The sequence below is a fragment of the Coturnix japonica genome, chromosome 4 (assembly GCF_001577835.2).
Source record: "Coturnix japonica isolate 7356 chromosome 4, Coturnix japonica 2.1, whole genome shotgun sequence".
Lineage (NCBI taxonomy): Eukaryota > Metazoa > Chordata > Aves > Galliformes > Phasianidae > Coturnix > Coturnix japonica.
This window is the reverse complement of record NC_029519.1, coordinates 28,704,871-28,728,846: the sequence shown is the minus strand read 5'-3', so window position 1 is coordinate 28,728,846 and position 23,976 is coordinate 28,704,871. Positions and strand designations below refer to the sequence as shown.

The window sequence follows — 23,976 nt, the reverse complement described above, 5'->3', positions numbered from 1 at the left end:
TAAAGAAATCGTGATAAGTAAGGAGCACGGTTTATTATTGGGTATTGTTCTGAAAACTTTGGTATTTTTTGTCTGTGAAATGGATGCAGACAAGGACATGTACACTACGCAGATAACTTTTTGTTCAAATCTGGTTTGAATGAACCTGCAGTTGCTATTCTAACTTGTAAAGCTGATAGCGAAACGCTGGGATGCAAAATATTGCTGCATTTCAATAAAACAGTCTTTCCTTAGCCAGATTTAATACTTTGGAATAGTCAGGATCATATCCATTGTCATGTAGCAAAGCCTTTCTCTTTTCCACCCAGTTCACTGTGAAGAATTTTCTTTTTGAAAAAGGTACAGAGATAAAATAAGAATTGCTGTTGCACAAAATATTCAAATTTGATTCTACATGTATCATGTAGAATCAGATGTAGCACTGGGAACACCTTAAAGCCCATGGATAAAAAAGTCAAAAGAAGACAACTAAGTATGCCACTTTCAAGATGTCACTTAAGTTCACAGCATTGGTATGGATGTTTGCAGACATTTAGCTATTGATTTTCCAGTGCTGTATCTTCAATAGCGCATAAGCATGTATGTCATCCAGTATATCAAAAAATGGAATTGAAACCTTAAATTAGATGACAACTTTTAGTTTATGCCTCTGTTTTTTAGGCTACATTGGTTTTCAGAAGAAATCTTTTCTTAGCTCTTTGGACTTCTTATGTTTAGTCAGTCGCTATATTTCAATAATACATGAAATGAGCCTTGCATTCTCATCATAAAGATGAATTTTGTGAGTGTATACTACATTGCTCATTTTTTGTTTTTCATTTGTTCTCAATCTGTGGAGCACAGATGTGTCTTAGAGGACATCAGCCCAACCTATGAATTTGTGAATGTCCATACTGTATAAAAAAAATCTCCCCTAAAATTGAGTAGCAATGTACAGTATCCACTAATGTGTGTAATTCTGACACATAGCAGTAGCCAGAGAAAAAATGGACTTCCCAGCACTCTAAATTGACTATCTCTGACCTGATGTTACAACATGGTAGTTCATCAGGTTTTTGATTGTAATTCTCCTGGACAGTAGACCATTGTGTGATTGTACAATGCCTGGCACAATAAGGCTGATATTTCCATGGGGGACTCAAGGTACCACTGTAATGTAAGTATCAATATTTTAATCATATGGCTTATTTCATCTGTTATCTCACAATTGTTTAGAGTAATTTGGTCATTTGTTTCCTTTGCACGTTTAAAATGATCCCACAGAGACTTCACTAGATTGAAGTTTGGGGATTATGAGGACCTGATTATTCAAATTCCCTGCATCTGTTGGGGTTTCTTTTGATATTGCATGTTTCAAACTGAATGTTCACTAAATACAATGAATTTAAAATATGGAAAAAAATGGATTAAATGAAAACATTAGATCTGCATCTAAGTTTATAATCAGTATGATGTGGAGGATAGAAATGAATGTGGAACCCAGCTGAACAGTGTTTTGGCATAAGAACTCTTGACTTACAGCTGTTCCTTTGTTCTTTTTTGTTAGTTTTATGGCTTTTTTTTTTTTTTTCAGAAAACCTTACTTTGCATGAACGACAAATTCATATGAAAAAATTGTTTAGCTTTGTGCATCATAATTTAAGCAGAGTGAATTGAAATCTGTTTAAGTTGCATAGCATTCTGATGGAGTGGGCAGTTCAGCCAAATAGGTCATTTCTGTGCAAGATTAAAAAGTAATCTTTTCTAAATGGTAAAAAAAAAGACAACAAAACACAAACTCAAACCTTTTAAATATGCTTACTCTCTAGTAAGGCTAATGTGTCTTTAATACCAGAATTGCAGACATAAAATAATAGAATAAAAATCTGTTACAACTATACATGGACATCACCTGTAATCAGACAGATAGGTGAGATGGAAAGACTCTATCTGATAAGTATTCACAGTCTACTGCAAGATGGGGTCCTCACAGGGCATGGCTTCAACTACTGAATTTTCCAGAGTAGCTGATGAAGAAGGTTACTACCCACTTTTCCTGTGGTTGCGTAGAATAATTCAAGTTGCAATGAACATCAGGAGATCTCTGATTCCACCTTCTGCTGAAAGAAGGCTTAACTGTGAAATCAGAATTGGTTGCTCAAGAGTTAATGGAATATAATCATGAAAATCAGAAAGAATGGAATCTACCCAACCTTCTTCAGCAGGTTGTTCTTCTCTTTGACTGTTCTTATGGTGAATGACTTTTTTCTTTTTATCAAGTCAATATGCTTCTTTGTTTGTTTGTTTGTTTGTTTTTGCCTGAATATTTAAAGTTCTAGCACTTTATCTAGCCTGAAAAGATTCAAATGTATGTTTCCAGCCTCTCACATTAATCTCTTAGTCACTACAATGTATGCTGGCTGAGTGGGTTGGACTGGACTCTATTAACTGTTTTAATTGTTCTGATGGTCAGAAAGGGCTCTACTAGTCACTAGACTAAAGAAAGAGATCCAGGGTGTGCAGAAGTCCTATCTTGAGCTAAGAATCGGGCCCTGGGAAGAAGAAGCACTTGGTTTCTGATACCCTAATAATTGTTCCTATTTATTTCATGTTAAATAGTCATGAGGTAATGTACTTAAACAGAATCAGAGCCCAGGCTTCTTATCACCCAGAAGGATATCCTATTTACTGGTTAAGAAAGTCATATAGTAGATCTGGGATTTGTTTTTTTCTTTGTTTTTGTTTCTTGTTTCGCTTTTTTCTTTGTTTGTTTTGTTTTTTTTTTCCAGTTATATCTTGAATCTTGAATGTTGTTTATTAAAGTTGCCCAGATCAAACAGGAAAAGTAGTATCATATCATGGCCAGGTGGTGAGAGATCTATTTAAACAGATGAACTTTAAGCCTCCTCCCCTTAGAGTGGCTTAGCCAGTGCTTTAACATCAATGCCTTCATCACTTACCTGTTATAGAACAGAGATCACTTTTACTAATCCCTCTTCAGGACATCTTACGAGAAAGCGGCCATATTCACCACTCAGTGTTCAGCTCTTGCTGTAGATACCTGTCAGTCCACATTCTCAGGACACCCACTGGTTCATTCCACTGTAGGGCATGATTGTTCCCTGCTAAGCTTGTGAACTTGGGCTAGGTTTCAACAAATGACATCCTTCATTAGATTCAATGGCAGTGGTATTATATGAACAGTAGAATTGTTTTTCCAAAATCTGACCCCAAGTTCTCCAATTTATAATGAAATTAGAAAACACAGTAAGTTTTTCTTGTAGTTTCAGCACCATTTTCTACTGGAATAATCAGCAGATCTCTTCAGTTAGAGTTTTCACAGATTTTAAAAAGAAAGATTAATATGTCCATAAACAAGAAATAAGCTCATATGTAAAGTACCTGTAAACAGATTCTATGTTTGAAATATGTAAACAGAAGCACAAACAATGGCTTTCCCCCACCTTGAATAGCAAAGTCAAATCAAAGCAGGCACACAAGTTATTGAATATTTAGTGATGTGGCCTTCATCTCCCTCTGCTTCAATTATATGATTTCTTAGAGGTGTTGTGAGGATAGATTAATTATAGTGAGAGCTGAGAGCTCCATAAAAAAAAAAAAAAAAAAAAAAAAAAAAAAGCTGAAAAAACCACCAAAAAGCCCATGAAGAAATAAGTAATTTTGTATGCAGTGCAGGGTTTTGATGATGTGTGCTAAATAAGGCCTGGAATCAAACACAGAAGGATGAAGATAAAAGAAAATCTGAATAGCTCCCCATTCAGTCAGTGTCCATTTCGTACACTGAATAAGTTCTTGCAAGGGGAAAAAATGCAAAATTAGTTCTCATATTTTATAACTTTTGAGTTCTTTGAATCTGTGAATTTAATATTTGTGCAGCATGAGATGAAAGAAATGTACTGCAGAAATGGCACAAAAGAGTGCTCTTCCATGAGGGCATCTCAGAGATTTCATTTAAGCAAGATATAAGAGTTTGTGCAAATTTTTGTGTACAAAGAGCTTTTGTTATTGTTGTTTTTAGTGCCGGAAATGAAGCTGCTTGTTATCAGTAAACTTCTCAGCAGCTGCCTAGCCAGCAGGCTTGCCACACTTCCTTGTACAGCTACACAGTGCTGTGCACGGTAGGCACGTCTGGGGGTAGCAAATATGCTTGGAAGAAATCTGATATTCCTGACCAGATCTGATGAGCCTGCCTTTTTGTGAAAAGGAATTGTTGTGTAGTGTTCAGATGCATGGGAGTGTAATTTTTAAGCTTTATGAGTAGAGGTGCAGAATTTTACTACCCTCACCTGTACTCTAATTCTCTTATGTGAATCACAGTCCTCTCTGGAATCAAATGGCGAAGGAAGCTTCATTTTTTAATTTCTGCCTGTCAGTCATTGGAGCAGAATTGATAACCCATTCACAGGGATTACTTTAGCTACACATTTCACAGGTAAAGGAAGACTCCTTTTTTGTTTGGTAGCTTCATGGCTGTAATTAACATTTCTGTTTAGGTCTAATTATGCTTTTTGTATCTTAGCCATTATGCTAATGGTGTTGTTCAGTAGTATGTGAGATTGCATTCATTATCACTGGTGAATTAAACCTTTATTAAAGAAAAATTCCCCCAGGCCTCATTCTGAAGTTAAGTAATTATTCATTTGGTTTTATCCTGGCAATTAGCTTTATATACTGTAGCACTCATGATTGAGTTTCTATACCTCCCTAGATGAGATTAACCCACCATGGTAAATAAATGCCTAACACTCCCAGCATATTGTTTTAAGCAGATTATTATATAGAGGAAAAAACAAGACCCATTCAGTAACAGAAATTTCTACTTGCTAGCAGACAATATAGTCAGAAAGAAATTGTGCTGGACATTTGGGGCTCTGTGCAGCAGAAGTAATAACAAACAAGTTTATGAAGCTCTACAACAGAGCAGTTAATTCTTTCAACTGCAATGGGTTCCTAGGACGATATGTTTCCTAATGGATATACGCATTGCACTTGGCCATGCTCACATAGTGAATCAAGCCTCCTGTGAGCTTTCAGACATAAATAAATTGCCTGGAGTTGATAGCCTAGTTCTCCATCATGAGAGGGAAAAATATTGAGGAAGTTCTTTTTGGCCAGCCTCTACATATTAATTGTTATAGTCTCACACTATTGAATTCAGCCATATGTTTATGCCTATTCAACTACTAGAACATGGAAGCATGGAGAATCTGGTGAAGGTGATTTTACAAACATTAATACAAGAAGTCACTAATAGCAACAAACTCTGAGTATGGTTTGTTTGTGGCTTACTCAGACATTTTACTTGTGTTTACAGGTTTTCTTTCTTATTTTTCTTTCTAGCATAAGTTCATTTTAGGAATCCCTTACAAAATAGAGGATGTAAACCAAATCTTGCAGTGATTTTTTATTAGTAGGTAACCATTGGTTCTGTCTTTAATTACAGCTAAGGTTTTTAGAAATATTTTAACATGGAAGCATTGTAAAGGCAATAAAGAAATCAGCCAAGCATCTTTGATCCTATATAAGCCTTCAGTGATGGCTCATATATAATCATTGCATAATGTAAAATCTAACATAGTACCACAGTCAAAACATTAATCAACTACCTGGGAGTCTTTCCTCTATAAGTAGTATAGGATTTGACCTTGAATTTGAGCAGCTAGTACATATGAAATGCAGACATTGCATTCCTTGTGTTTTGAACCCAGTCTCTTTGCACAGACAGGTAAAATTAGCAAACATTTACTTCTGATAAGCATCATTTAATCTACTGTATATTCTGGCACTATCTACTGTATACCCACAGGATCTAGGAACCACCTTAAGCATCTCCACTTTCAATTCCAAATGCAATCTGCCTGTCATTAACCTTGTCTCAATATCAAACATGTGAAGCACAGCAGACATAAATAAATGAAAAATAACTTTTAAATTGTCACATAATTTTTCCATTGGAGAAAAAGAAAGAAAGAGGAATGGGAGTCACAGTGACATTCCTGTTTTTTAATACATTTCATGAAATCATTTCACTTCAGATTCTCAAATCTTATCTGCCTCATCTCATGGGAGTTGCTTGTGTTTGAGTTTCCAGGCTTAAGCTCCTTGCAGTTGAAGTTAGGATAAGAGTTCAGATGAAATTCAAGGTCATTAGTAGTTCCTATTAAATTATAAATTATCTATTTAGTTATAGATTGCATAACAAAACAACATACTATTATTTACAGTAGACATTGTTCTACTTCTGGGGAGACATTTTAGTTGCATAATAAATATTCATGAAGTGCTTAAAAATAATAGTGATAAAGAAGTGCCAAATGTTATTGTACTATACTAGACATCATTACATAATGAATTTCAGTTGTGTACTGTAAGGCTTTCACACAAAGTCATTTTCTAAATCGCATTCATCCAAATGTGCTTTACCTCATGGGCTCAGTGGCAGAGCGGCACAACAATTAGGAAGGTTCAGCTTACAGGCTTTATTCTTAATCATTTGCTTTATGGAGTAGCAAAAACATCCCTATGGAAAGAAAGCTTTTAGAGAGAAAAAGTAAGTGCATATGTGACCTGTTGATCAATCCGAGATGAGTGTTAACTTCTGTTCAGGGAGAATGGAGGAGAAAATATATTTCAGCTGAAAAGTCATCTTGTCAAACTGCATTAAGAAAGCTTCTGTATTTAACAATGGGTCAGTTGTTTTGCAGTAAATATCTCAAAAAAGTAAATCTATCTCAAAGCAGGTCACGTGCTCAGATATATTAGAATTACATTAGGACAGTATCTAAAGACTGTGAAAGAAGTGCAAGTCTAGGTTGATTGCTGCTTTGCATCATTATCTTTAATGTTGATCATAGCAACATACACAATCATAAAAGTAGTCTTTAAATTAGTAGAAGCATTTTCTTGCTAAATGAATACATTGTCCACAAATCCCTTAAGCTACTGTGCAAATTGTGCCATGATGCTACAGTGGCTGATTAGAATAACACATCTTGCCTTGAATGGACAATGCACAATGGTTGCCAATGCTGTTTTCTTAAAGAAATCTAGTCATGTCAGGGAAAGCCTTCAAGTATTCCATAAAAATATGTTATATATATATATTTATTATTGACTACTGGAGAAATACTAGTTTCATGTTTGATATGCTGCTTCCTCATTCATTTCTGAATCACACTGATTCTCTGAAATGTTCAGAAAGGAACTGCTAGTCCATTCATTATTTTCACACTTCCTTGTATTTACAAAGTACGGGACTCCTAAGATTATGTGTTGGTGGTTTCTTCATTTGGCTGCACTTTAGCTTTAATATACAGAATGCTTTTGAAGATAATTTAGAAAAAAATGTCCATTTCAAAGAAGTTTTCCAGAATTACAGGTAAAGACATGAGAACATGCTGTGCATATGAGCAGAAGGAATTTTTTTTAATTTTTATTTTTGGCTGATACTTTTTCTTTTCCAGATTCCCTTAAAAGGAACTGAAGTAATACCAGTATTGAATCTTAACTGAAGCATACTTGAATTCTGTTGTAATAATGACCAAATAAAGCTTTCTCTATCTTGGAATTCCCAAAGAAAGAGAGTTAAAACATGTGGAAATTAGGACAAGCTTTTGTTTACTTTTTTACAAATTCAAGTGACATTCAGAATATTCAGAATTAGGAATAGAAAAAATGCAAATAGCTTAGCCACCAGCAAATAATTAATAATGTTAAAATATTTTACAAATATTTTTATTAGACTGTTATAGTAGATTGTAGGTCAAAATTAGAACTTTCAGTAGGTCAGAATATCAAAGCATATTTTTACAATCACTTTTGACATATTAGTGTTTTTACTGCACACAGCACAGTCGTGGCTTGCTGCCAGTCAGACACATTTTCCTTGCTTTATTTACACATTGAGGTCAATGAGATTCCAAAGCAGGATTACTCATTTGTACCTAACAAATTTAGATTTGCCAATGAAATGACCTATGTTATGAGCAGGATTGTCTTAAGCCAAAGATCTTGAGTCAGTGCTACATGAGTTAAAGGGGAATGGTGATGATAATAATATACTTGGCGGACCTGTGCTCTTTAGTTTGTTTAAATAGTACCAGTTATTATGGTAACATGAGATTATAGCAGCAATATTGCTAAGAGGATGTAATGTTGTTGGCAATTTAACGATCTCTTTTCCATTATTGGAACCCTGACTCATGGTTATCAGTGGTCAAGCATCTCGCATTGCCTGACTACTGCCTAGCTGCAAGCTTGTGACTTTGGTGTTTCTTGTTTGTTTGTCTTGTTTACACGGACAATTTTTGTTTCAAGATTAGTCAACACACAACAGGAAATAGAAATTTTAGATCATACTTGTAAAGCCCAGTCCCAGGGCTACATCTTAAGTATTCTAAGTCCACAAGTACATGTATTTATGCAGTTCATGCCTGCATAGCCTAAGTGTTGTATTTCTGAATGTTTTCATTATTCACTCACATGATGTATATAGCTTCCCTTTCAATGCTGTGATGAAGTAAAATGTCTGGTAGCCTAGAAGAGAGTAATTATTTAATATAATTTACTAGCTATGGTCTTTGTCATACTCAGAGGTTTGTTATTTACTCATCCCAATTGTACAATCAGTTGTTCCCATAATCCTCAGCTTTAAAGAATAAGGTTTCCATGGTAATCTTAGGTTTTGTAAATGCTTACCATTTCTCTAAATGGGTACTTGAAATAAATAAGTGATCAGCTATCTTGTAGCCAGAATATACTTTATTGGCATAAAAAGCAGAAATATACCTCTGTTATAAAAATAGATTAGTTTCTTCAGACATAATAAGTTCACAATCTGCAGAATCATGACCCTACTGATAGTGTTAACAAAAGCTTGCTCCTTAATTATCTACGTTGCATTCAGCTGCTGTTTCCCTCCTAAACTCAATTATAATTCTAATAGCAGCTGTGTTGCCATTGTTTGTTGCAATTCATTTTAAAGAAGTTTGATTGGATGTCACTGGTCTTTTTGACTAAATGTTCAAGGTTCAGAGTATCCACTACCACTAATAGCCCTCATCTCATCTCAAGATTATACTAATTATTTACATAATTATACATTACACATTATAGAGCTATTATGTATTATTTCTAAATGATAGTTCACTGTCAAAGATATTGAACAAAAGAATATATATAGTTTTATTGTCCTTACACATATTTCAGTATTGGTGAAGATATACTTATCATTATGCTCTGTTTCTGTGTTAGCCAACAACTGAAGTGTCCTTCCAGTACACTGGAAATTTATTAGAGCATTCAAGAGTGTGTATTACTTTTGACAATGACTTTTCATTTATTTTTTTTCCCCTGTACATTTATGTCTGCAGTGGATGTGATAAGTAAATACTTTTATAGGAAGAAAAATGTCCTCTAATGTCTTTCAAGTTTTGTATAGCCCTCCTATATGACAATTGATGATTTATTGTAATAATTACAAGTGCTAGTGGAAATACACTTCATTATTGCCAGTTATATAATTGTAGAAAGCCAGCTAGCTCGTGTCTGATATAGTGTAAGAATTTATATGATAGGTGAGGTGATCTGTTCAGGAGTAGACAAAAATAGACAATAGACTTAGTGTAAATATTGTATGTTAGATTAGGTTCCGTGTATGGATGTAGCTCTATTGACTTTATATCACTACTACAGATACGACTTCATTTCAGAATAACTTGTACATGCTGAAGAACAGAAAGCAGGAGAAGAAAAAAACAGATATTTTTTGATCATCTTAAGAAAGCACTATCTGTTTAGATAGAGAATTGAATTTTGTTGGTGCTTATGGGCAGTTTTATTCATAAGACTGTGGGAGCCTTAAAATTGATTTGATTATGTCTGGCAAAAAGGCAAGGCCATGAATTCCACCTTCTTGTAGCAACCATTATAATGGCCAGCTGCACATTCTTGTTTTATTGTGTTTTTTTTTCCCTCTCTTCTGTTTGTGCTCTCTAATATCTTAAATGTTATACATCTACTAGGAAAAACAGAACAAAAACATAAAAATAACTCCTCAAAACATTAGAGTAACCCTGTTGGATCTGCAAAGTCAAGTGATTTGTAATGTACATATCAGTTGCACTGGATTTGCAAATTGGCCTCTACATGTAGACATCATGGATTTCCATTGCGCAATCATGTACATACTTGCATGAAATTGCCGCCCCATTCAATATGCAAGAGATTCAGTGTTGATGGTGAAGAAGACTGCCATTAAGACTCCTCTATTTTTTGTGCACAAGTTAAAAGTTATGCAGATACCTAGTTTAAGGCATTTGAATTTTGCCCACAGCAGCTTCACAAGAGTTTCATTTTGCTGATGGTTCATTTATGTAAAAGTGTTTGCAGAGGTATTTGGTATTTTTGGATGCCTAACTTGGGATCTTGATGACTGATTTGCAAAAATGCTGAGGACTGAGAACTTAGATTTCTGCTGCAGCTTAAAGCTTGTGTTTAAAGCAAATAGAATGCAAAACTCTCTGAAAATGAGGTACGACATGTCTAAGATTGGAAGCCTGCAATTTATGGATACTCTATATTCTGTTTTGATCAGATTTTAAAATGTATTTGCATGGCTAGTGATGTGGATAGTCTTGTAGAAGAAATTTCAGAAGAACCTCCCTACTGGAAATGCAGTGTTTTAGCACATTAGGGAAAATGATTATGCTCTTTCATGCATTTTTGGGTACCTACTTAGCTGTGAAAAGTCTGATCCTATGTGCCTTAGCTACTAAGTACTAAAAAGATCATAAATAAAACCTGTTCCTCCCTTGGTTCCTTGCAAAAGTAAATCTGATAGCATCTAGGAACATTTGATAACTCTCATGATGAGTCCTGTCAAAAAGCTCATAATGAAATCACTAATTCCATCTTCGGTTCAGAATCTGAGTACTATGGGGTAATCAAGTGCTGGAATAATGCACTGAAAATGGAGAAAACAAAATATCTCAAAAGGTGAACACTGTGATCCTGATACAGTGAAATTAACAGGGCTCATGTCGATCATGAAATCAAGGACCATATCATAGAGCACATGCAAAAGGGACTGTAATGCTTAACTACTTGAATTTGCAACTTTTTGCAATCACATCTGAATACAGTTTTTACATACATATATATAATTTTGTTTATAATTTTGTATATATATTATATACATATAAAATTTTGTTTGAGAGACATCTGAGAAAATACATATATCAAACTTATAAGTCTGCTATCTATTATTAATACAGCAATCCTAAACTGTAAGCACTACAAGCTTTATTGCACCTCAGGCTGTCATATATCTATATTAAATGAGTAATGAATGCACTTCTTCTATTTTGAGAGCTAGCTACCAAATTCTTACAATTGAAATCCTCTGGAAAACAAATATGAATCTGGATAATGAGACAAGTCTGCAGTGTTGATGAAAATAAATGTAGAGTTTGTTCTAACACAGCTTCAAAAGAACAATCCATTTAGAGTCATTTTGTATATCTGTTCTAACTATCTCATTGTATGGAACATGAAAATGTATTTTAGAGTTGCGCATGGCATTTCACATTGAATGGAAGCTCAATCATTGTTTAAGATTTAAAGACTTAAAGTGTAATTTTGTAAGGAAAAAAAACACCCCACATTTTGAGTGTGAATCTAACACCCCCCACATTCCCTCCTTTTTTAAAATCATTAATTATTACAATTTGCAGCTGGACTACATGGATTCTGTGGATATTTTTGGATTTTTGTTTAAAAAATTGTCAGGTTTGGGCCCTTCATCCTGTGACTGTATTCTAAATGAATGGGCTGCTCCAAAAATAGTGCATCCGATTTTATTATGTTGTCCAATGATGTCAGAGTTGGTGGTATGGCAGTAGAGGCTGAAGCATGCTGTTTTGTTGATGTTAGACAGATACCAGTAGAGGGCCAGTCTAACAAAGTGGTAGCTGGCATGTGATATGCTGTGTGAGGTATCAGATATGGATTACTTTCTCACCTCTGAAACCAATTTCACGTTGAATAACTGCAGCAATTAGTGAAAAATAGCAGTACCCTATATTGAATTGCAATCATAGTTCAAAAGAAAGAGAGAAATACTGTATTTTCTAATATCAAAGATATAATGTTTTAAACAAAAGTAAAATGAGAAAACAATGAAACTAAAAGAAGCAAGGAACAATAGGTACATTTTTACGAATACTTCATTGCATTTTTCAAAAGGCGAACAGTCGTAATGGTAGACAAACCAAGCATATGTTCTTTTCTTTATTGCATTTTTGGTCATTCCAATCATCTTCAAACAATCTAGATTTTTATTTTCTCTTATGTTAACAAGAATTATTATTATTATTACTATTATTCTCTAATATTAAAAATAAGTCATGACAGTGGATGACCTTTACAATTTTCAGCTATTTTCTTTGAGTACCCAAGACCTAAAAAGTGATGTTTTCAAGATGAATCCTAACAACTTAGAAATTTATGAATAGCAGTAAGGAAAAAAATAAGTAAAACATGCTTATGTGACTTTCATAGGCAGATGATACAGACCTGATTCCAGCAGTGAGCAGCATTTTTATTGCATAGAATTACAGAGTGAATGCTTTAGTTCTTGCGAAGATAATGCTCACTCTCTGTTTGTAGTATGGAGTAAAAGATGTCTAGTTAGCATCGGCATAAGGTATTCTAATTGAATTTGTACTCATCAGTAACTTAGCTGTATCTGTGATTCTTCTTGTTTGTGACCTTTCTCGTGCCTCAGTTGCTTTTAAGAAGCACAGAAATGTTTCCTCCAGCAGTTTGCAAAATTATATGCTATATGCATTTCCCCATCCTGTAGAATATGATTTATATATATATATGCAATATATATATATATTTATTGTCTGGAACTTAATGATGTCTTCCAGAAAAGAATAGCTCACTGTTTATCAAAGTACTTCAGGGCTACATTGAAAAGGGAAACATTCTGTGTGCGTCTTTCTCAATAATCCTGCCTGTTCTAAGAGTTAGCTGGTTTCTAGTTTTCTATGTTTCTAGTTTTCTATGTTAGCTGGTTTCTAGTTTTCACATCCTTTGGGGAAAAAAAAAAGAGGAAACTCTTATTATCACATGATTTTCAACATGAGAAAATTTTAGCAACTGGCAGGGAAATGACCTTCTTAAAACACTATAAATTAAAACCTGGCAGTTGTTTCTTAAACATTTTTTTTTTTATAACTGATGAATTTGTTGACTCAAGCTCTACATCAGAATATTCTTATAAGAGTGTGTTAGACCTATGTTCCATCTTGTTGTATGTGGCATGTCCTTTTTAGTATGCTCTGCATGTAATTTATAGCTTACTATTTGACAAATTCAGTCCAGTGTTGAAAAATGAATGGTATGAAGGGGCATTGCCAAAATAAATTTTTTCTGCCCAAGTACTGGGAAACAATTAGAGGATTCTTCATATTGAAGTCTGATAAAATTTGTCTATTGTAACTGTTGGCACAAATGGAAGTGTCTATGGCAGACTGGTTGTATGTTGGGTTGAATGGTAGCATAGAACTAAGCAGGATGCCTGCGTTCAACAATATTTATATCATAGGGATGCATCTTTCCCAGTTGCTAATTGTGCTATTACTCACTTTTCAGTATACTTTTGCAATAGTCTGGAATTTAACCAATTCACTAGCTAACTAGGCAACTTAAATTTGAATTCTCTGTTCAGTAATTCCCTATTAGGCTGGTGGTATTTTTCATCCCTTGAAGGTAGGTAGTATGGTTTGTCATTTCCCAGCTCTGGAACTTTGGCTGTTCTCCGTTTGTTCTAAAGAATAACCACCAGGTCCATTAGCTCACTAGGATGATTTCCCTCTGATTTCTGTGAATTTTCTTTTGTTGCAGTGACAGTATTACTCATTAAAAAGTCAGTAACTGTATTGCTTAAGAAAGCCGTGGTAAATCTATTCTATCAGATATTTTAGATAAAAGGCCAAGAATGTGTGTATTGTTTGGATGGCAAGTGAGAACCAGATTTATGATGGATGGATAGCTGAACTGCTGTAGTGGTTCTAGGGGACAGAAATGTAAAATGTCACAAAACCAACAGGTGAATTGACTGGTTCATCTGGCATGGGTGAATTCATCTGGCATGGATGAATTATCTTTATAGAGAAAAAACAGTCTTATTTAAAGCCAAAATTGTAACAGAAAATCTAGTTTTAAGATGCTGTTAATTAAAAGGAAAGGTTTATTTTTTTTTATAAACTTGAGCTTTCCCTAGTATATCTGCTTGATTAGTCCTGCAGCTTATGTTCAAGTCAAGTTTTAATGGACTTTATTATCCTTTCTTTCTGTCATGAGTTCTGGATGTTTAATTATGATATCAGAGATCAATGATCCTTGCATTTATTTTTCTCCATTGTATCACTCAATGACATGACTCTGAAATGCTTTTTTGGCAGTTTTGCCCTTCATCTGTAAACTGTGATTCTGTACTTCTTCATTAATGATCTTGGAGTGCATACATAACACCTTAAAAGAAAATATTAAATGTAAAATAGTCCCATTAATTTCAGAGCAGGGACATTCTATTTAGACTCCCCTTTCCTTGCGCAAGGAGTACAGCATTTTTCATTTTGATAGATGATTTGCCTTGTTATAACTTTTTAAACTAATGGATATAGAAAAAAAGGTGTTAAATAAAAATGGTATGTCAAAAAAAATGTGACATTCACTTTATTTTATATGGAAACGAATGTAACACAAAGTGATTTTATTGAACTGTAACAGAAAAACACGGAAAGTTCAGTGCTGAGTTGGCCTTGAAATTTGTTGTAATATAGATCCCTTCATGTACAGATGGAGCTTCAGATATGGCTCAAATGGTTAATAACCAGGACTGTTAACAATACCATACTATGAGACATTTGGCTCATTGCACTTTTCTGAAAGATATGAAAGGTGTTCTAACTGAGCATCAGCATCTGCATCCTGGAAATAAGTTACATTTGGTGTTAACCAGAAGGAAAACTAACTCCTCCTCCACACTCAAACAAGCTTCTAGGGAGGCTATACTAATTGTTGCTACAAAAAAGACAATATTCATAAATCTGCATTGTTTTAGCTGTCCCTGCAAGCAGGAATGAGGCTACAGTTTCCAAGAAAGTGAGCCCTCCTTACATGAGCTCCTTTATCTCATGAGGACTCATACCTCTTGAATGCATTGTCGAGTACATGGACAAGACACACTTGTAGGATTGTTGAGGATCAATGTCAAAACAGAGATAGGAATCTATGAAATCTTATCTCTTTCTGTTTTTTACTAGGGTACTGTTAGTTGGTATTGCTTTTTGCCATGTCTTTTCTGGTCTAACTTAAGGTGTGCTACAGTTTATGATCAATAAACATTTTCCATTAAGATTTGCATGCCTGTGAGAATTTTTGTTGTGCTTGTCACTAGGCTCTACTCAGTAAAATTGAGCCGTATTATTTAGTGAGTGTCAGAATATATCTGCGTATTGAACTAGCTGAGGTATTAGACAGTAGTTAATTGTATATTTCCAAACTGGCATCTTTCTCCTGGCTTTTAATCATATCCAGTAGCTGCACAGCCAATAAATCTGCATACGTCTCAACATTTTGTCTTGCAGAAGTCCACAGTTTTATGCTGATATGCTCAAAGTAATAAAAAGAAATCTAGCTATAGGAGTTACTAATGTGGGTGTCAATTGCATATAACTATCAGAGAAAATATGTTGATTGTTATCCTTTTTCTCTTCTGTAGCTTCTGCTGCTTCTGTAAGAAACATCAAAAAGCATCAAGCAGTTGAAATGGCTTTCACATTGTTTCCTCCTCTTGGTGCAAAAGTGAAGAATATAATTACAGTGCCACTACCATGGCTGCACCCTCTCATAGATGGAAGAGGTGGATCCAAGAAATCAGGTAAAAATTTCAGCCTCTCAGAAGGTTGTGAACATAGTGAAAGGCATAATAATGTTGTATCTTATGCATCACCAAGTAAAATCCCTGATTTTCAGGAGTTTCCAACACAAAATCTGCTAATTCAGCAACCCAGCATCACACTTAATTTGCAGTATTTTTTCTGTGTATCAATGTTATAAAAAGCATGTTCAGTTGTCATCTTTTTGAAGGTCTGAATTCAGGACAAAGCTGATTTTCTGCTGTTTTTGCCTCTGAAGGCAAAGAAGGCAGGCAGACATTCATGAGTAAATGAACCGAGATGTACAGTAAGAATCCATGATGCTCGTGTAGAAGGCGGGAGATGGAAAAGAGAGAACCTCTGGTCTATGCTAGTGTTAAGGTTGTACCGCACTGTAAAGTCCAAGCAGGTAGATAAACTTAGAGTGCCTCAGAGTGTTATGTGACTGAGAGGTAAGTGAGAAAGGGCCAATGACTGCAATCAGGAATTGTGTGAACAAGAGGACAGCCAAAGAAAAAAAAAAATCATCACAATTAAAAACCCCCCACAGCACTAAGAGTTATGTAGCAGGCTGTTTATTTTTGGTTCCTTAATCTTAGAATAAGGAGAGTTTGCTTCATAACAGGCTTGGAGTCAGAGAAATTATCAGACTAAAATTCCATATAGGAAATATCTATGTTTCAGACTTATTATGGCCTTTCCCCTTAGTTTTATAAGTAACAGAAGCCAAGCTATATGTTAGAAACTGAAGGCCAGGTCTTCTTGGTTCTTCCTATGCATTCCTGTGGTATCTTTAGGCTCTGAACCCATTCCTGGGGTTTTGACCCAAAGTCAGCACTCTGTATGTTGCACAGATCAGTGGAATTTAAGAGCTCTGACGGAAAAGTTTCCAGCTCTACACGCACAGTTTATTTTCAGACTGTGTATGAAATCAGAAGATGGGTGGAAAGAAGAAATAAGTGCAGGAGGAGATGAATGTGAGCCACCCCTTACCTGGACAAAGTTCTGTGTTCTTGCACTGGAAAAGGAGCGTTGAATTGGAATTAAAACAGTTGTGCTCATCCTTGATGTTTTAACAAGATGGTCTCTTTCTCCTGTCAAATTTATCAAAAGGTTCTCCATGACAACTGCTGTGAAAAAAATATTATTAAAAACAAAGCAAACAAACAAACAAAAAACCCCAAAATTATAATTAGAAAAATTTTTAGTCTCTCAAACCTCAAGCAGGATCTGTTCTTAAACTAAATGATTTTCTATGACTCTGTTTTCTTAATAATTCATGACTCTAATAGCTGTAAAGCTTAGATTGAGAATGAAACATAGGATTTATTTTAACCTTTACAAGTATTTTTAAGGCAAACTTACAAAAGCTTTTCCCATTTTCGTTGTTTCATTAACCCTTGAACTGGCATTGAAAAATGCTAAATTATACTTTCTTTGAGCCCTATCCCTGTCTGCTATAAATTCATTGATTTTAATACAGAAAAGCTGGTTGAGACTTGGAGACAGATGCCGTTTGTGTGACATTATTAGAGTCTGTCATGACCTGAAGTATTTAAATGTTCTCAGGTTAATCAGTGTTCTAGATAACGGCTTCTCTTTTGAAGTGCTCATTCAGTTCCTTGGTAGCATATTGTTCTTTCAGATTTTGGTTATAATGCAGTCAAGAATAGTAGAAGAGACAGAAATAGATCTTTCAATGAGATTATGATCTATATGGTAAGATCTACCTCTGGAGGGCGTTTTTGCTTTATGACCAGTGTATTACATCTTCTTGAGTTACAGCAGTTATTAAAGTGGTTGACAAGAGAGATGCAGTAGTTGCCTTGAGATTAGTCTATTGAAGGAAGACTTTCTGCAGCTCAGAGACTCCTCTACCAATAAGTGTTTTAGTTCTGGATAGCACTGCAAATTTATTGTTTTACCATTAATGCTCATAAACACTGTAAGATTCATATACTCCTTTTTGCTTACTGGGTCTGTTTCTGTGTCCTCAGAGATATGTCAGTCTCTTGGCAGGTTATTGAGAAGCAGTGAACACCCACTTCACCCAGTTCCCAACTCATCTGTACGCAGGGCTTTTGCTCACTGGAAAAAATCTAATCTGAGAGAAATAATCCCTCTACTGTGATTGTATTAAATTCAAATATGGAAGTTCCCATAGGTATATATTTACGCTACATATGTAAATTACAGATTTTAGTGCAGTGTGCTGTGAATTTCTAATCTAAGTATAAAAATTCTACATATGATTAAATAAATAAGCAGAAATTAAGCTTTAAAACCCTTTCTGAAATGCAATAGTTTTGTTCGCATCATTGATATACAAAGCATGTTTTCATAACATTTCTGCACTTATATCAACTACTATTGCTCCTACATTTCCAGTAAGTAGTGTGCTAACATCTCTTTAAAGGATGAGTAATCTTTACTGTATTTTTTAACGGGAAAATGGAAGATAATACTCATTTCCCCTTGGAAAAATAACTATATAAAAATGCATCTTCCCACTCAATTTATTTGCCAACTTTTGTATTCAGATTGCTTCACTGATTAAAAAGTCACGGCATCAAGGTTTAATTCAAATTCAATTTTGTCACTGCAGTAAGTTTTTCAAGCATTTCAGCTTTCCATATATCCCAATTTCAATATATGAGAATTGGATAATATTTCAAACTCACTATTCTGAATTGCTTTTAGGTGGAAAGAAGCTCCTTATTTAAATAATGGTACGGATGATTGAGCATTACTTTCATTTTGCTTTGTGAACAATTTGAATTAAATACTAAGCAATGTAATACTGTTAATGGTGACATAAAGTCAGCTTTTCTCTTTGCGGCCAATATTGCGGTACAATATTTCCTTTAAAGGAAGGACAGTTCTTTTTTTACTTTATCTGCTACAAAAGTCTTATTCCTCTATGAAACAAAGACATCGTGGTGGTTTTTAGTTGTTGTTGCATTGTTTTTGTTTGTTTATTTGCTTGACTGTTTATTTTTAGCAAAGTAAAACTTTTTGCAAAGTTTTATTGCAATAAGGAAACAATACCACGAAAAATTAACATTACTGTGCTTTCTTCTTAAATATAACTTCAAAATATCAATATTGATAGCATACCGGTGGGCTTAGTGTGGTTAATGTGAGTGGCTCAAGTAAGATTGTAAAAGGTTTTTGAAGAAAGTCTTGTCCTTGAAAAACTGATTTAGAAACCTAGCGTTTACCTAAACAGCCTCAGGGAGTCAGTGGGACCCTTCAGTGGTATTTCAGATCAGTCCCTTCCATACGACATTCTAATGTATGCACAGAGCAGCCTGTTTAATCATTGCTAATATTATTATGAGTGTAAGGAGTCTCTGCTAGGGATGCTTTCCTGGCAATATTCAGATTTTTGAACTCCTTTCACTGCTAGACAAAAATGTGATAAGGCGGCCCTGAAAGGACCATATCTTACCAATTAGGAGCGCTGCAATATTGTGTTCAGTCCTATCCTGTACTTAAGAAGTTTTGCAAACATGGACTCAGCAGTTCCATGGGACAGAAACAGCGAGGAAGGAAGGCAAAATGGAAGGCTGAAGCACTAGTCATTCAGAGGGTAGAATGATTATTCAACTACCTGAGAAAGGGGGAATATGACAGGTGTTTAAATGTCTGTATGTAGTGCATATTAGCTCTTTCTTTTAGCTTTGATGTGATTTTCCCAGTTTAATTTACATGGTATAGCTTCGAAAATAAAGAGATGATACTGAAAAGCTATCATGGCAAGCTTTTCATATGGTGTCAGTTTGGGGTAAAGGAACAAAAAGTTCTATTAATATCTTTCTAACATTAATCTCTGCAAGATGTCATGAGGAACAGAATTAGAGCAATATGTGGTCTTTGCCATCTTTGACTGTTGTGACTCAAAGACACTTTTGATCGCTTTAAAAGAAAACTCAACATCTAAAAAGCACATGAACGACTAGAATTTCCACAACAATCCAGTTCCTCATTTACATCCCAACAGGGTCAATTTTCAATACATTTCACATAAGAATGAATACACTGTTCTCACGATTGTTTGTGAGGGTAGTTCCCCATATTCCATTCTGTAAACATACCCCACAGTGTTAGATCCATGCTGTGACCAACAATATATGCCCAGTGGGCTAGGCAAGCAACATCCACTATATGTTTATATTTTTTTTCTTTGCATTTCTGCAAAGCTTTTTCTTCCACTGCCTTAGTCTGGCAGTATATGTTGCTATAGTTTGGGGAACTGTAAAGCTGTCTGTAAAAACCATGTGGGAATTCAGCCCTCGGCCTCACAAATGAAAGATTAAGCATTACTCTGCAAGGCCTTTTGTTTTGCAGATACTTACAGGGTATGCAACAGGGCAGGAAAGCTACTCATCAACATAAGCGTCTGTAGCTGTACATAATATGTGGCTTCTTGTGTCTCGTTTAAGGTGATAATTGTAGCTGTTATGCTGTGTGGAAAATATGTAGCTCTGTTAGTTATCAAAAGAATCTGAAGTAAAATTCAGCCTAAAAATTCTTTAAAAATCCTGAAAATAACAGCTTGACTCCTCAGAGAAAAATATATATATATATTTTATTTCATGAAAAAAAAAAAGAAAGAAAGAAAGAAAGAAAGAAAGAAAGAAAGAAAGAAAGAAAGAAAGAAAGAAAGAAAGAAAGAAAGAAAGAAAGAAAGAAAGANGAAAGAAAGAAAGAAAGAAAGAAAGAAAGAAAGAAAGAAAGAAAGAAAGAAAGAAAGAAAGAAAGAAAGAAAGAAAGAAAGAAAGAAAAATAAGAGGGATTATTTAAAATTTCTTTAGAAGAAGGCAAAAGAGATGTCAGATCCTTTACAGCCCATTTTATATATGATTCTGTATTTTTAATGTGGCATTTGGGTTGTTGATCATTTAATAATGAAATACATCTAGTAACTTTTAAAAAAGCCAACTCTGGTGTAATTTTGTTTTTAAGAGATTATAGGAGCGGTTTCAGCTTTCAAAAATCTCATCTATCACATTTCAGAGTCAGAGTTTAAAATCTGTTTGACCTGTATGTATGTTTGTGACTAGTCAATTAAATCTCAAGGTTCTATTTCTGTCTCCTGACTAGATCAAGTAGACCTCCTGAAACACAAACAACAGTGCATGATAACTACATATTGACTTCCAAATAGTCTTTGCATTATGGTTATCTGAAAGTCTGCTTAAAAGATGCAGAGAGAAGCCTGAGATAGAATTACAAAAATATGACACGGTGTATTCAAATTATTTTGGTGATGTGTCCTCAAATACAAGCTTGAACCATTTTGAAGTATGTTAGGATAATCCAGAATCCATGAAATGCAGATACAGGATAATTTCTAAACTGTTCTGCGTCTACTGAATTAAACTGATATATCACAAATGTAAGGCATAATTCACTATAGATTGCAAGGACTAATTTTAGTACAGGACTTCTCTTTCAGGTTTTGAAAACAAGTGCAATGTAATGTGTTAAAAACAAGTTTTACAGGTAATTTTATTATGAGAAATAGAATTGAATATGTACACATATAGGCATATATCATTGTAGATATATAACTATTAATATTTATTATATTGCACTGAATAGTAGGCAAAGAGCAGAAATGGATTTGGGAAATGTTTTTATTTTTTACTGCAGTAGTCATCATCCTTTCTTTCTGCAGCTTCTGAGTGAAAGATGTCACTATTTTTCAGTGATACTTGTTAGTCTCAGATTTCCTTCAATGTATTTGAAATACAAATTTCAAACCTTTCAAAATAGATGAGAAAAAAAAAAGAATCAACCTGTCACTTTCATTGTGAACCAACACACATTTTGGAAATATCAAAGACAGCAGCCAAAAACATTTGGTCTTATCATAAATAATATTTATTACTGGATTGTCATTAGCTGCTTATCATGACACAAGATATAATCCTTTCTAAGGAGTTAAAATGAGATAGTATCGCAAAGAAATATTTATTTGCGGTTACAGTGGAGTTTGTCTTACTTATGTGTCCTGGTAGGCTAAGAACATGAGTCTTAATTGCAATACAGAATCAAGATTCCTTTGTTAGAGAGTTTATAAACCCAAAGGTATATTAAATGGCTGCTAATATCTTACAAAGCGATTGTAAATAATTCTAGTATGAACCTAACCAGAATTCTGCTCTTAAACTAGGAATTAAAATTTCTGGGAAAAATTGCTGATGAATTCATGGCAGAACAATAAATATTTGTCCAACTTTGCAAGTGCTCTGGAGATATTTTGTGTCCCAAAAGTTAGAGGCAGAAATTTGTGCTATAAAAAAATAAGTGAAAATAATTTTTGCTTGAAAATAGATGAGGATAGGTGGTTTGCAGTTTCAGAAATATAGCATTAAGTTAATTTCCAGAACAGGAAGGATTTGCCCTATGCATTAGAAATACTTAATAATAATTATATTTCATCATATATCTTACCTGCACTTTGAGAGTCCACTTGAATGAGGATTTCATAATTCATAGAAAATAAAAGAATGTGTGCAGTTCTTATTGAAGAATGAGTAGAATAGGAAGATCATCTAATACTTTAGTCTCTGTGCTAAAAGAATACATGCAAAAGGAAATTTCAAGTCAAAATTTTGGTGTTTAATGGCATAGGTATACAATCAGTGATTCAACTGATTTGCTAACATTTTTCTCAGTCTAAGGTAGAGAGCAGAAGAAAATCCTCAGCAAATGCTAAAAGTCTCTTAGGTTTGACTTCAGTGGTTGCAATAAAACTTTGACTTCAGGGGACCATAATTGCCTCAAAGAGATAAGTGCTCTGTATTACATGTATAGCAAATATACACAGACTTACAATTTTAGTAACTTAAAAGCTTTGGAATTCCACAGCAAGAACTGCATTTCTTGTGGGAATTACGTCAGAACAACTCGAAGATCAAATGCATTGGAAATAAAAATTTTAATGTTACAGATGAAGACCACAATATTCAGAATGGTCAATCTGAATAACATTATTTTGTTGTTGTTGTTGTTTTAATTACAATTACCATTTCCCCTTCCTATATATGTTTAAGTAGATAGCTTGTTATTTTCCTGCAATTTTAACATAAAGTGAGACTTTCATGATGTACCTGAGGTGCTTTTTGTTTTTAAAAACAGTCTTTTAATTAACTGAACACAAATACAGCTTTATGTGTAAAGTTAAAAAAAAAAATCAGTAGTCAAATCTATGATTCATGCTTGCAATCTTTAGAATGTGAAATCCATTGGCAGGATTTCTAAAATCCTACAAGTCAGTTATGTTTCATAAAACTAGAAATTCTTTAAATCTGACTTTCTTGGCTCTTGAAACATATTTACTGTTTATTATTACACATTTATATTCTTTTTGCCTGCTCTAACTGCTTAGTGTACCACTTTTCATAAATGTTTATGTTGTTTTCCTGTAATGTTTGATAATTAAATTGTTTAAAAATTTACAGAATATTTAGTGAATAACTTGTGTTTGAAATAAGTGAAGGCTACATACTGTAATCCTGCTGAAATATCTACTTGTGTTTGCTTTTAGATACTATAGGCAAAACGTTACCTTTGTCTGTTTTACTTGATGCCAATGAAGATTTTGAGCATAAAGGGGATTAGTTTTCTGAATATCTTCTACATCCCAGTTTCTACTGTTTGTAGCTTTTATCAGGCTTTCAGTCACAAAAAGAAATGCTGAAGCTGTTGCTTAGCAAACTCCTTACTTTATCAACAGGAAGGATATTTCAGAAGATATTATTTGTAGTATGGAGCTTGAACCAATGATCTTAGTGATCCGATTGGTTGAGTTCCTGATGATAACTCAGTAATATCTGGTGCATGTGACAAATTGTCCATAGAAACGTAGGAAGCTGCACACCTGAAGTTATTTTCATTGCTACATCACATAAAGCCAGGCCCTGGTATTAAGAGGCATGCAGATTAATAAGACACTGTCCATAATAGAAGAATGTCCTAAGCATTAGTGAGTTTCTAGTAAAAATATTAAGAAGAC

The 23,976-nt window shown here is 34.3% G+C and overlaps 1 protein-coding gene across 4 annotated transcripts in view; it reads left to right on the top strand.

Moving 5' to 3' along the window:
- Window positions 1–23,976, top strand: part of IQCM (IQ motif containing M) — a 130,828-nt gene that overhangs the window by 92,964 nt on the left and 13,888 nt on the right. For all 4 annotated transcript variants that reach the window (XM_015861182.2, XM_015861183.2, XM_015861181.2 and 1 more), the window contains one exon: window positions 15,794–15,952. In XM_015861182.2, coding sequence (XP_015716668.1) covers window positions 15,794–15,952 — 159 coding nt within the window. The remainder of the gene's footprint in view (window positions 1–15,793; window positions 15,953–23,976) is intronic.